We start from the raw sequence: 11,249 nt of genomic DNA, 5'->3' as shown, positions 1-11,249 counted from the left end.
GTGTCTGGGGCCCAGACAGAGAGTAGGGCAAAAGGGGAGGGAAGCCAGCACATGGCCAGGCGGGGCGCCAGAAGGAGATGAGGCACAGAGCTGAGGCCCCTGCCAGGCCTCTGTCCTGAAATCTGGGCCCAGGGTGACTCCTTGCCATATCCTATCTACTGGGTGCCATGTTCACCCCCCAAAATCTGAGATTTTTCCCTTAAAATGGAGATGAGGAGTGTGGGAGTCAGCTCAGCCAGCCAGCCTGGCACAGGTGGTCATGAGGGGTGGCCCAAGCCACTCGGAGCTCCTGGAGCTGCCTTTAAGGCAGAAGCACAGAGCATCTTGGAGGACTCCTGCTCTGTCTGTGGGAAGGTGGGCAAAACAGCCAAAATAAAACAAAAGCAAGGGCCAGGACCCAAAGGGGTCTCAGTTCCTGTTTGTCTGGACTCTCTGTGGGGTGCCTGTGTGCAGGATTTCTGCAGAAGATAGTCCATTTTGTTAAGCCTTTGAATATTCAAATTGAAAGTATCGCGCAATCATTGATTGTCAAATCATGGGTTTCTAGAGGTTTTAAATACTTGGCATGAGGGGGAAAAAACTCAAACCTATACCCGAAGGTATAAAACATTAATTCTGTTTGTCTCCTGCTCCAGCAACCTGGGTGCAGCTGGATGCTTTGTGAAACTTTAAAAATGTGGCATCTCTGCTTCTCTCCTTGCACAGGAGTTCTGCTAGGCGCTGAATCCCTGCAGCTACAGCATCCAGCCACCGACCCAACTTCTGCTGACAACGATGTCCGGTAACTCAGCTGCTTCTCCTGGGCTAGGGTCACGCGAGCCAGAGCCTTTTGCATCCGTGTGTATTTCCCCAGCTTTTCCTGCATGGAACAGAGAGGCACAAAGTCAGGGCATGAGAGTATGAGCCGGGGATCCCGAGGGCACGCTGTGGCCGCTCCCACTCAGCGCCTGCTCGTGATAGCACAGGGCCAGAGGCCGCGCTGGTCGCCGGGGACAGCCGCGTACCCCGGTCCCCCACCCGCCCTACCATTTTGCCACAGTTGTGACTCTGGGGCTGGCGGCGCGGACTCTGCGCGCCCAGGAGCGGCGGCGGGGGGCGGGGGAGCTAGAGGCTCTCGTTGAGCCCGGGACTCGAGCAGGGCGCGCCGGACATAGAGAACTGGATGGTGGCGGTCCCTATGGGGACCCAGGGCCGCACCCGCCAACGCCCCCAGCCCCGAGCCGCGAACCGAGCGAGGAGGTTGGGGGGAGAAACCGGACAACCGAGCGGACGCGGCGCCCAGGCGCTGCGGGCCAGGCAGGGGTCCCCTGCGTCCGCGGGCTGAATGAGCGCAGCCTCGCTCCCTGGGGGGACCCCCAGCCCCCGGGACCCGGCCGGGGCCGTGCCGGGGGGTGCGCGGCCCCAGCGGTCCGGCTGCAGTCTCCGCAGCGACCAGGTGGGGCGCTGGCGGCCCGGCGTGGCACCAGGCGCCCAGGAGGGCTGCGCGGCCGCCCCCAGCCGCGGGGCCCAGCCCTCCCCGCGCGGCCCCCCCGCGCTCACTCCCGGCCGAGGGCGGCCGGAGGCGCACCGGGCTCTAGCGGCCGCCCTGCGGCCAGGCGTCCCGCGCCCTACTCACTGCGGCTCAGGGGGCTCGCGGGGGCCGCGGCCGCCCCGCTCCCGGCGCGCGGAGACGCCCTCCGCCTGCCCGCCGGCGCGCGCCGGCCTCTCCCGCGGGCCGGGGCGGTCCGGCTCGGCCCGGCCCAGCCCAGCCGGCCCCGAGGGCGGCCTCTTCCGGCGGCCGCAGAGGCCCCGCACAGCTCTCCCAGAGCGGGTGCCGAGCGGCCGCGCCCCGAGCCCCCGAGCGCCAGGGAAATGCCTGCACGGGGAAGGGAGGCGGTGGGGGAGGGACGGGGGGGAGGGGAGAGCCGGGGGCACGGGGAGAGCGGGAGCGGCGCGGAGGTGGCTGGAGGGGAGGATGCAGAGCGGGAAAGGCGGAGGAGAAAGGAGGGAGAAGGGGAGTCGTTCCCCAGGCCTGGTCCCTATACTGGAGTCAGCCCCGCACGCCCCTCACTGGCCCAAGAACAAGGCTTCCAGACTCCACCCGCCCGCTGCCTGCTCCAGACCAAGGTGTCCGTGGAGGCCAGGGCCTTCCCAGAAGCCGTGCCTGGCCTGATGGAGAAGGAAGAGACCCAGAGCTTCCCCAGGAGTGCGAGCATCGTTGCGGGGGCGGGCAGGGCCAGCCGCTCCAGTTCAGAAAGCGTGCCCCTGCCCAGCGCCTGGTCCCTCTCCAGGTCCCTGATGCCTGCTCCTAAGCCAGCGAGTGGGCCCAGGGCCCCAGGTCCCCCGAACTGAACCAAGGTGGGGATCTCCCCTAGCCTGGTCTCCACATTCCTGAGCACATTCCGTCATGCTATTTATTGGTCTATGGATAGGGTCCAGCCTGGGGTGGGTGACCCCACAGATTTCCAGAGGTTCTGTTCCCACTGGGGCCCTGAAACCTGCCCAAGCCTTCTTTATCCAAGTTTGAAAGTTTTGTGTTTCTTTACCACCTGTCTTTTAGCATTCCCTTTTCATTCTCCAAACCTACACACCTGGCCGCAAGTGCCAGAGTCTGTGCAGAGCACCCACACCCCAGGCTGACACCCAAACCTCGCACTTGACCACTGACTCAGTTGCCTTTTCTCAGAGAAACCGAAGGTGTATCAAGGTGTCCGGGTGAAGATCACAGTGAAGGAGCTGCTACAGCAGAGGAGGGCACACCAGGCCGCCTCAGGGGGACCCGTAAGCATGAACTCCCCACTTAACCCCCACCTCATGTTTGTCCTCACCCCTGTCTGGAAGGTGGAGACCACCCTAGGCCCCAGTCACCATCCCAAGACCTGGCCTTCTTCAGCTGTTCTTATAACTTCTGTGCCAGCTTCATCCCAGTTCACCACAGGAAGCCACAAAGAATGGCTCGTGGTGCTCAGGATTTGAGGGAGCCTGACCCTCACTGATTATAGTTGAGTATAAAGGGGTCATTGGTCCTGTACAGGGAGAGGACCAGGCAGCAGGTAAGTAGATTGTCGTTCTGTTAGGAAGACAGTATATGTGCCCTCATGTACACGAAGGAATCTCTCCCAGAAATTCACTTCATTTGAGACAACCCTTCAAGGTGACAATCTCTATGGCACAACACCCCCTCCCTCCTCATTCTTCTGACCCCACCTCTGAGGTCATTTATCCACAAATCACCAGGCACTGAATGTGCCCAGCAGAAAGGGGCCATCTATCTGCAGAGGAGACAGCTTGGAATATAAAGCCACCTCGTGAAGATGTAATGAAGCCTGAAGCAGTTCCAGGTTATCACGAGTTTGATCTGGGCCGTTGTGAGGTCACGCTGCTACTGTATATACAGCCTAGAGTATACAGTGCTGCTGAGAGGCTCAGGGCAGCAGCAGCACCAAATGAAGCTGGGCTGCCCTCCAAGAGAGCAACTCACTAACCCTTGTTTGTAGGTTGGTTTGAGTGTGGCTGTGTGGATATAGCCCATGACAGTTAGGGCCCATATTGCCATTGTTAGGATTAGTCCTGGCTCCAGCTTATTGGCATCTAGCCTGCAGTGATTTTTGTGCCTGGTGCTTTTGTACGAAATGGACAATTTCATGAAATGAGCCTTTGTGGGAAAAAACAATGATGTAGAGGTAGCACAGATTCTAGAACCAGGGGACTGGGTTCAGGTCTCAGCTCCAACATGGGGTATATCCCTGAGCAAATCACTATCTTGATTGCCTCAGTTTCCTCATCTTTAAACTGGAGATAATAGGATTTTATGAGAGTTCCATGAGTTATTGCATATAAAGCACTTAGAAGAGTGTTTTCCTCTTAGTGCTTACCACTTACTAGTGCTTGATAAATGTTAGCTATCATTATTATTTGTGAAAAACAACCAAAATAAAATTACAACCATAGATTAAAAGCCAGATGTTGAATTTGTTGAATAATGTTCATTCATACCCCTTGCTCAGAGTTTAGAGTTCAGGTATGAGCTTGCTGTGAATGGCATGTACAGCACAAATTTTACATTTGCTGGAGCAGTCAGTACCTCTGTATGCAGAATTTCAGCTAACACAATAAACTTCCATTTGAAGAGAGTTTTACAATTGTTCTTTTAAAGCAATTTGGCACACACATTTCATTTAGTTCTTATAACAACCAGGGTGGTGAGTAGATCAGAGATATGCATGCCTCTTTTACAGCTAAAGTTCAGTCTTGCAGTTAATAATAATAGAGCTAAAAGTTCAGTCTTGCAGTTAATAATAATAGAGCTAAAAGTAGGACCAAGTTCTTCCTATTCTTAATATAAAAGACCTTCCCACCTTTGGCCCCCTACATTCATTTTTCTGCAGATCCAGCTGTGCTGAGCAGGAGTCTAGTAGCCTTAATCATCAGCCCCTTCAGTTCAGAGATGGCTATAAGTTTAATAAAACCAGTAACAAGGGAACAGGGAAATGCTTCTGGTGCAAAAAATAATAATTAATCATCAAGATGTTTATCCTTCATTAAGGAGCTTTGGTGAATGGTAGAATTCTGATTCAGCAGCACCTGGAGAATTCCCACTTAGAGGCTTGCTTTGGCCACTCTTCCCCTCTTAGCTAGCTACAGAATGAAAGTAAAGGTAAAAATTTCACTTGCGTATCTGACCAGTGTCTGCTCCCTGGAGCAGTTTGACTTATCTAGGTTTTTTCGAACTCCCCCATGAGGAACAGTAAAGCAGTGCTTCTGAACCAGCGCCTTTCAGGAACATGCAGAGCAAAGCCTTCTCTGCTCTGCTTCTTGGAAGATTATATCTGTCCGTGTCCTCACAACCACACAGGACTAACACACAGGTGACTTAATTATGAGAGGCAAATGTAAAAATCCCTCACTGAGAACCATCAGAAGGATCTGGCATTCTAAGAAAGCTCTAAGAGCCATACTCAGTAGGCAAGGATGGCAGATGGCAGGGGATAAATGCACACCTGCTACTGGGTGTAGATCTTTCTGGTTTAACAGAGATGATCTCTAATTTGTTCAGTGGTTGAACGACACCTCTGGGAATCTTTAAGCCAAGGAAAGAGTTAATTTTATCAAATACACAAAGTGGGGAGAAATTTATGTTAATTTGTTATAAAGTCAGATGAGTATCCACAATTTGGAACTTTAAGGAGATCGTGAATGAAGTTATAGATTGACACAAATAACAGAGTCTCAAACAATGCCAGAAAAAACTCATGCATGCCAGATTTGTAAATTTGGTAAAACTTATTTCAGCCAGATGAATTTACAAACAGTCCTGAGCACGCACGCACACACACACACCTTTTACCTTTAGGATAAAGGAAACTTAGTACTTACCAAAAGATATAATTTACCCATTTTTTACCTTTTTCTAAAAAAACAGTCTTGATTGTGCTTTTGTAAATTGTAGATGGTGGATTTTGTGCTGTTTGAAATGTAAGAGAGAAGGTGCTTTTCTTTGTATTCTTGGAGCAAAGTAGAAAGTGGACCCATGACTAGAAAGATAATATCAAGTAGGATATTGTAAACATACCTGAGGGCGATAACATGGGGAGGCAGGCAAACAGACCTTTTGGGTGGGGGAAGGAATGGGGTAAATGAGAGCCCTACAATGAAGCAGATTTTTTAAAGCCCACTCCTTCCAAGTCCTTTAGCTTAAACTGCAGCCAAGTATTTGCATAAACTGCTGGTGAGGGACTCCAGCTTCCTGGTTCATGACATTATAACACGGATCATTTTCAAAAGTAACACCACCTCCTGTTTCAGCAGAGGCTGGCTGTGCAGTTCCCCAGTGGCTCGGTGTACAAGAGTTAAGTATACCCTGTAACCCAAGAGGGGTGTGGTGAGCTCAGCTTCCCAGCGCAGAATCACAGTGCAATGCTGGTCCCTTTAAATTTTAAAGCCAACACCTGAAACATAAAAAACAAACAAAAGAAAAAATCCTAAATTAGTAATTATCCATTCAACTGGAAGATACAGGCTGAATAGTTAAAGGAACAGTCTCATAAACATTAAGTATTGAAATATAGTAGTGAAAAAATAAACTTTTATAGAAAAAAGTAAAAAGCAGAATTGAAATATTTTCCAGCTGTTTACTGGAATGTCATAGGCTCCAGCTCACTGACCACAGCTGTAAGGGAGTATTCTGTATTACAATGTTTCATGCCTAGTAAGAACATGTGAATATTTTTAGCTATCCAGGAGTAACAAAGTTAGGAATTGTGTCCTTTTGGGAAAACAAATTAGTAAGGCTAAGCAGCCAGACAGTATATGAAAATTTTGAGGAAAATGATTGACCAAGTCATAGATAGTTGGTATTAAATAAATGTTAGCCCTCACTAATTTTAAATAGTTTAATAGAAAGGCTCTTAACTGAGTTTTATGTAATATAGAAGTTGTTTATATTAATTTTTATCAAATTAATAGCCTTTAAAATTTAAGTGGGAGAATTTGATATTAAAAAATAATCCCCAAACAACTTAAAAATTGAATCTAAATAAAACATAACATTGGTTGTATTTTAAAGACTTTTTTTCAGAAGAAAAAATCTGGCTTACCTTACAAAGTTCACATCAAAATGCCTTAGCTTTCCCTTTTGAGAACTCTTATTCCACTTTGCTTTATGGTTGTATTCTTGTTTTGGCAGCTGTCCGGAGGCAACGGTGTCCACCTTGCAGACCCAGTCACACCATCTTCTGCAGGTCAGTGCAGTCAGCATTACAATTCTCTCAAAAACTCTTTCCAAAGTCCATCTGGAAAGTCTCTCAGTGCTTGATTCAGAGGTTAATATAGGCACCACCATTTAATTGGAATCCAACCAATCAGAAGGTGAAAAACACATAGTGACTCCAGATTCAAGTATAGCAAGGAAATAAGGGAAAATTTTCGTCCTCAATTCTGAGCTGTCTATTTTCTGCTGTCTAGTCTGTCCCGAGAGTTTATTCTTCATATTTCAGTTCCTCATCTCCAAGTAACTAAGCTTCACAGAAAGATCAGAATTGTTTTCAGAAATTTATCACTTTTAGTGTGCTCTTAGATGGTATATAGAACATCCTAAGATCCTAGAATAATGCCTTTGCTCTTGTGCGTTTAGTTTCTAGCTGACAGGGGCTTCCCTCCCCTTCTTTTCTTTCTGCCTAGAAAGCAGTTCAAACAATTGTAAATTTCCTCAGCCCAATACGAATAACTCTATTACATAAACACTCCTACCTATGCCACTCAACTGCTAACAGTTTAAAGAGGTCATGCAGAAGGAAACCTGTGCTTATGGTAGCTCACCATTGAATGTGCCACTTTAACCTAACCTAACCTTAAATCCAGTGTTCTGTTTCCCTCTGATGGTCATACTATCCACCTGTTTTCTTTGAGCATTTAGGGATAACAATCAGAGCAAGTCTATTAATACTAAAATAGAAAAGAAGTCATGTTTTCAGAATTATTCTTGTTTAATATTTAACAACTTATTTTAGTTCCATTATCATGTTAACTTATTCACTAAGAAAACAGGTTTGCTTTTTGTAATTTAAAACAAGTAGTACTCATTTGTACTCTACATTCCTAGTTTCCATTTTATCAGTTGTATTGCCATTTATATATCACTCTTAAAAAGTTAAGATCCTGGGTAAGTGTTCTGAAAAGTTTAGGAAAACAGTAACCCTAAATCAAGAGATTACTTCCCATGGCATCATAAGTTTTCTTCTAGCCTCAAACATCTGTAAGTTACTTCTCAGAGAGGAGGTTTACTTGAACTGCAGATAGGTGCTGGATATTGATGCTTTCTAGTCCGAGAAAGTGCCAGTTGTCGCAAGTTGGATCACTGTTCTTTTATTTTTGCCCTTGTCATATTTACAGACAAGTTCTACATTACTGACCAGACTCATTTCACTGGGACTTGAATTTGCAAAGCAACTAAAAAAGTCCAAATTGCCTGCCTGTTTACCTTTCTAGAAAGTCTTAAGCCTTTCTAGACTTTTACCCTAGACATAGTAAATATCCAAAGTATAGAATAAATTGCATTCAAATACATAAGTGCAATTTTTAAACAAAAAATATATATATTTTTCCTTCTCTTCTAGGACTATATTTTGAGCCTGAACCAATTTCTTCTACGCCCAATTATTTTCAACCCCGAGAATTTTCCAGTTGTGTTTCTCGTGAAGAGAACCCAAGCTGCCTCGACCAGATCTTTGATTCCTACCTTCAGACAGAGACACACCCAGGCCCTTCACTCAATTCCTTGCAAAATACTCCACACTATTTCCCTGACAGCTTCCAGGCTGCCCCTTTCTGCTTTAACCAGAACCTGGTAATTTATCTCAGTTCTTTACAAAATCTGATTGTTACTTACTATGGGGTAGTAATGCTTTGTAAGAAAGTTTGCATCATCTCATGAGAAATCACACAAACACTATCAACAAGGAAATTATTCAGGAAAGAAGCAGAGAACCATTTAAAACTTAATGGAGATAGAAACAGCCACACATTGCAGGGTGTACACTTTTGGATACACATGTAATTATGTGTGTGGCAATAAACTGAGGTTTCCTGGCAATATTCATTTAATGTTTTTGAACTGTAAGTTATGACATCAACTAATTGGAAATCACTGATTTAAACAATGGTCCATGGATGTCTGAGTTCTTGGACATGGAATTAAGGCTATGTCCACACAGTACCAAACTATCATTCTGGTAAGGGGTTTTTGTTTTACTTTGACATGTAACAGGCCCTATTAACTGGTTGTTTTGGTCTGGCATAGGCACAAGGACTCATTTGGGCCTCAGATGGTTAGGAAAAAAAGCCAAGTGCTACATTATTGAAAGAACTTGGATTGTATGTTCTTAATGGACCTTAGGTGCCTAAAAAATGTGTTACATAAATGGAGTAAAATTTCCATTAGTAGATACCAGTTGTTTTACATATCTTTTAGATACTTATATAGTTTTTTAAGCCTTGAAAAGTAAGTTTCTAAAGTGAATAATTTTTCTTTCAACTTGGCAGAAGTCTGTGTAGGTATCAAGACTAAATTTTAAGGGGTTAGGAAGTTAACTCCACAGAATATGCATACAGGGTGCCAATCATCCAGTTCCCTTCCAGCTTCCAAGTTAGGCTTTCTTACTAATAACTGTAAACCTTCCTAAGAGAAATAGAAGGTGTTACAGTACTCCTCAGAGGATAAGACCTTGACGCCAGTAAGAGTAGTTCCCCATCACGGAGTCTCCTGGACACGGGATCGTTGATAATGTGTGTGGTCACCTTGTCCTCCATAGCCAAGGGTGTGGAGGCACAACCACGGTGCTGCCTGCAGCATGTATTGTGGCTCACAGCAGGATTTGATGTGCAGGTGACTTGCAGAACAATGGAATTTTGTGGTTTAAGAACAAAGTATCCTCCAAAGTATGGTTATGACAAAGGAAACCAGTGAAGCAAGGTAACTTATTGTTTGGAAAGAAATAGGTAAATATAGAATGTGGTGTCATGAAATCCTGCAGTCAGCAAATAAATTACATCTGCAGACTTGGGCTGGGTTGAGTGTTATCTTGTGTTTTATCCCTAATGTTCTTACTCTGAATTAATAAATCCACTCTATTCTATCCTTTTAATCCTAAATTATCAAGCTCTTTGCTCCTTGGTTTTCATTTCTCTAGATCCCAGGATCGCCCTCAGATTCCTCCACTCTCTCTGGTTCCTTAGACTACAGTTACTCGCCGGCTCAGCTTCCTGCATGTGCTCTGGAGAATTACAATCTCCTGTCTTCTCTGGACACCAGAAACTGTGGCTATCCCTTAGAAGACTACTCCTACTCTCACCTGCCCTCACATGCCCAGCATGACTGCTTCTCCTCAGCCAGCACTTCAGTTTGCTACTGTGCATCCTGCGAGGCAGAGCACTTGGACACCATCAGAGCATCAGAGTATTTTTCCTATCCCAGCATGGACTATGTGAACTTTGCTCCTTCAGCAGTAACGACCAGCGATTTCTACAAGAGGGAAACAAACTGTGACGTCTGCTATAGTTAATAATTTAGAATATGGCATGTGTATATCTAGTTTTCTACCAAGCCAAATAATAACTCAAAATACGCAACCTGGTAGCAAAACATAACAAGCACAGCTTACATGTCACCATTTCCAGTTTTCTGATGCCAACTAATTTAGGCACTAATTTGAAGTCCACAGACCCAGTCATAGTGCCACTCCTACTTCGTATGCTTATGGTTAAAATTTTCATAGGGAACGGTCACTTGTTTAACTTTTCTGTGTAATGAACAAATTCTAATTTTTTTACTAATAAATAATTTTGTATTATTAAATATTGGCTTATTTTTAAAATTTTTCAAATGGTAGTTGCCATTTGGCTTGATTAATATCAGTTAATTCTGGAAGTCACTAATTACCCTTCAATAGTTTAATCTCATTTATTCATGAATTTAAAATTATTTTAATGTGGTGAGATGCTTCGGCTCCCGTAGGGATAGAGGGTAGACACGGCTGCTGCGAAGGCTACAAGGGGAAGTCAGCCTCACCCCTAAATGAGGTTGTCCTTGGGGCAACATCAGAGGAAGACATTCATGAATCATCAGTGTCATATCTAATATTAGTCTATGAAATGTTAAATGACCCAAAGCACATCTTAGCTATGGCAAGGTTAACCTGAAGATAATTCTCTTTGATTTCCAAAGTACTGGGCATATACATGATCTTTCCCTTGAGAGCTGCCATGTAGTTAATGATCACATTTATCATTGTTACCAGCAGAAATTTCTGAATTTCTGCCCTAGGTCCTTAAATATGCATGAGTGATCATGTTTACAGGTTGGTTTATTGGACTCACCATGTTGTTTACAGATGAATTTCAGAGTTTACTTCCTCTGATTAATCTATTTGAACAAGCTTAACCATCTTTCAAGGTGAAGAGGAGCTACTTAAGCTACCCAAACGGGATGATTCTGTTAAATCCTCTGTCTTGAGGGCAGTAAGGCACAAGGCTTCAATCCCTGCAGTGAAGCCTGGGGACATTTTCCATGTCCCAAGGTTCAGCACAAAGGCAGCAATACTGGTACCATCACCACTGGCACTGTCCACAGCTACCATTTTTAGCCCTTCCTCTGGGCCAGAATAGTCTAAGGGTTTTCTCACACATCATTTCATTTAATCTTCACAACACTGATAGCAAAGTGAGGAGTCTCTGGCTCAGAGAAGTTAAGTCACCTGCCCAGTGTCACTCAGCCA

The 11,249-nt window shown here is 45.6% G+C and overlaps 1 protein-coding gene and 1 long non-coding RNA gene across 3 annotated transcripts; one reads left to right on the top strand and one right to left on the bottom strand.

The window, feature by feature from the left end:
- Positions 1-536: 536 nt before the first annotated feature.
- On the bottom strand, positions 537-1,791 carry LOC118973967 (uncharacterized). Its single transcript, XR_005063528.2, has 2 exons — positions 1,616-1,791; positions 537-859 (listed from the first exon to the last, which is right to left on the bottom strand). It is a non-coding gene; the product is annotated as an uncharacterized lncRNA (long non-coding RNA).
- Positions 1,792-1,907: 116 nt separating this feature from the next.
- On the top strand, positions 1,908-10,281 carry POU2AF3 (POU class 2 homeobox associating factor 3). Of its 2 annotated transcripts, XM_037026670.2 has the most exons (6): positions 1,908-2,337; positions 2,666-2,760; positions 4,685-4,847; positions 6,665-6,719; positions 8,094-8,323; positions 9,666-10,281. In XM_037026670.2, exons 3-6 carry the CDS (start codon positions 4,764-4,766, stop codon positions 10,035-10,037), a joined length of 741 nt encoding a protein of 246 aa, XP_036882565.1. In that variant the 5' UTR covers positions 1,908-2,337; positions 2,666-2,760; positions 4,685-4,763; the 3' UTR covers positions 10,038-10,281. The 2 variants fall into 2 exon arrangements, with proteins under 2 accessions (XP_036882565.1, XP_073095365.1); XM_073239264.1 differs by lacking the exon at positions 1,908-2,337 and having other exon boundaries at positions 2,349-2,760.
- Positions 10,282-11,249: the final 968 nt, after the last annotated feature.

The sequence above is a fragment of the Manis javanica genome, chromosome 6, assembly GCF_040802235.1.
Source record: "Manis javanica isolate MJ-LG chromosome 6, MJ_LKY, whole genome shotgun sequence".
In the NCBI taxonomy this organism is placed as follows: Eukaryota; Metazoa; Chordata; class Mammalia; order Pholidota; family Manidae; genus Manis; species Manis javanica.
This window is presented reverse-complemented; position numbering and strand designations above follow the sequence as displayed.

Coding starts and splice junctions, on each gene's coding strand:
- POU2AF3 (XM_037026670.2), top strand. CDS start 4,764: ATGCAGAGCAAAGCCTTCTCTGCTCTGCTTCTTGGAAGATTATATCTG. Junction 4,848..6,664: donor CACACAGGACTAACACACAG/GTGACTTAATTA, acceptor TTGTTTTGGCAG/CTGTCCGGAGGCAACGGTGT. Junction 6,720..8,093: donor AGTCACACCATCTTCTGCAG/GTCAGTGCAGTC, acceptor CTTCTCTTCTAG/GACTATATTTTGAGCCTGAA.